Source organism: Otolemur garnettii, unplaced genomic scaffold (assembly GCF_000181295.1).
Source record: "Otolemur garnettii isolate 467f Iridium unplaced genomic scaffold, OtoGar3 scaffold00100, whole genome shotgun sequence".
NCBI classification, from domain to species: Eukaryota; Metazoa; Chordata; class Mammalia; order Primates; family Galagidae; genus Otolemur; species Otolemur garnettii.
Window position 1 is genome coordinate 5,565,816 of NW_003852495.1, and position 1,614 is coordinate 5,567,429.

At 44.6% G+C, this 1,614-nt stretch overlaps 1 protein-coding gene across 1 annotated transcript in view; it reads left to right on the forward strand.

Moving 5' to 3' along the window:
- Nucleotides 1–1,356, forward strand: part of LOC100955357 (cytochrome c oxidase subunit 6B1) — a 12,358-nt gene extending 11,002 nt beyond the window's left edge. Inside the window, exon 4 of the mRNA XM_003796130.3 lies at nt 1,167–1,356. Within this exon, the coding sequence (XP_003796178.1) occupies nt 1,167–1,220 (54 nt within the window). The 3' untranslated portion in view covers nt 1,221–1,356. The remainder of the gene's footprint in view (nt 1–1,166) is intronic.
- Nucleotides 1,357–1,614: the final 258 nt, after the last annotated feature.

Sequence of the window (1,614 nt, forward strand, 5' to 3'; positions counted from 1 at the left end):
GCTATAGGCGCCGAGCCTAATTTTTCTATTTTTAGTAGAGACAAGATCTTGATCTTGCTCAGGTTCTCAGAGTGCTAGGATTACAGGTGTGAGCCACTGGGCTCAGCTGGAATAGGTATGCTCATAAGTGCCCTCATTCTATAGAATTAGAAACTGAGGCCCAGAAGGTCTTGAGTAACTTGTCAGCTAGGAAGTGATGGAGTTGAGGTTCAGATTCTGTCTCCATTGTCCATGCTTTTATCCACTGTTTCTAATACATAGCATGTATTAGAGAGTATGTGTGGATACGTATGTATAAAAATACATATTTGTAACTGCGTGTAAGAAGGTCCACAAAGCATGTTATTTTGGGCAGTATTAATTTGATATGGGCCTTTCCATCTTTTCTTTTTTTGTTTTTTTTTTTTGAGGTGCAGGCTGTTAGAGGGCAGTGGCATCATCTTAACTCACTGCAACCTCAAACTCCAGGGCTCAAGCATTTCTCATGCCTTAACCTCTAAGTAGCTAGGACTGGAAGCATGTGCCACCACATGTGGCTAATCTTTCTGGTTTTCATAGAAAAGAGACCAGTCTTACTGTTCTCAAACTCCTGGCACCAAACTGTCCTCCTGCCTCGGACTCCCAAAGTGCTAGGATCATGGGCATGAGCTGCCATGCCCTGCCGCTCATTGTTTCTTTAACTCTGCATACATCTATGATCCACAGTGGGGCCTCAATTTGTATTCTCTCGGTGCCTTTTTGCACTTTACTATGTATCTCAGAGGTTCATTCCTGCCAGAATATAGATCAGTGGAATTTTTTTCACAGCTGCCTAGCATCCATCTTCACCATGTTCTGACAGACAGCACAGTGTTGACTCGGGTTCCTGAAGCAGGGCACACCTCACTCTTGAAGCTCTCTGCAGTGACACGTTTCTCCAGGGACAGTCCTGCAGTGAGTCTGTGATTTTTCTGCTTATCACTACATTCCACTTCAATATGTCAGGACAGGGAGTTCTGTCCTTTTGAGTTACTGCTGATGCCTGGCTCCTAGAAGAGTGGTTGACACACAGCAGGTACCTGTGGTTATTTGTTGGCTGAACGGACAGGTTGGCAAAGTGAGGAAGACAAAGAAATCCATCCTCTTGCCCCACAGAGGAGGGAGTAACACTGACTGTCTTTCCACAGGTCTCAGCCTGGGATGACCGTCGGGCAGAAGGCACATTTCCTGGGAAGATTTGAACTGGCTGTACCCCACCTCCTCTGTCCTCCATCCTCCGTCCTTCACCCTTCTTCCAGGATAGCAGAGGGGGGCATGGGTGCCTGATGATTCTGAATCATGATTTAACTACTAATAAAAACTCAGTGAAAAAGTGTAGGACTGTGTGTATGTAAAAGAGCTGGACAGTTGGACTAGAAGCTGAGGGGGGAATCAGTACTGAACAAGAAAGAGGGCTCAGATTGATCATCTTTTTTGTTTTGTTTTCCCTTACTTAATTTTATTTTATTTTGTTGAACTTTAACCGCTTCCTCTGTGCCAAACAGTAGAGTGGGTGGATATACAGGATAGCCCCAAGTTGTGCAGTTGATCTATTCCCTTGCCCTTATCATCTGCATATATTCTTTTTCCTTGTCT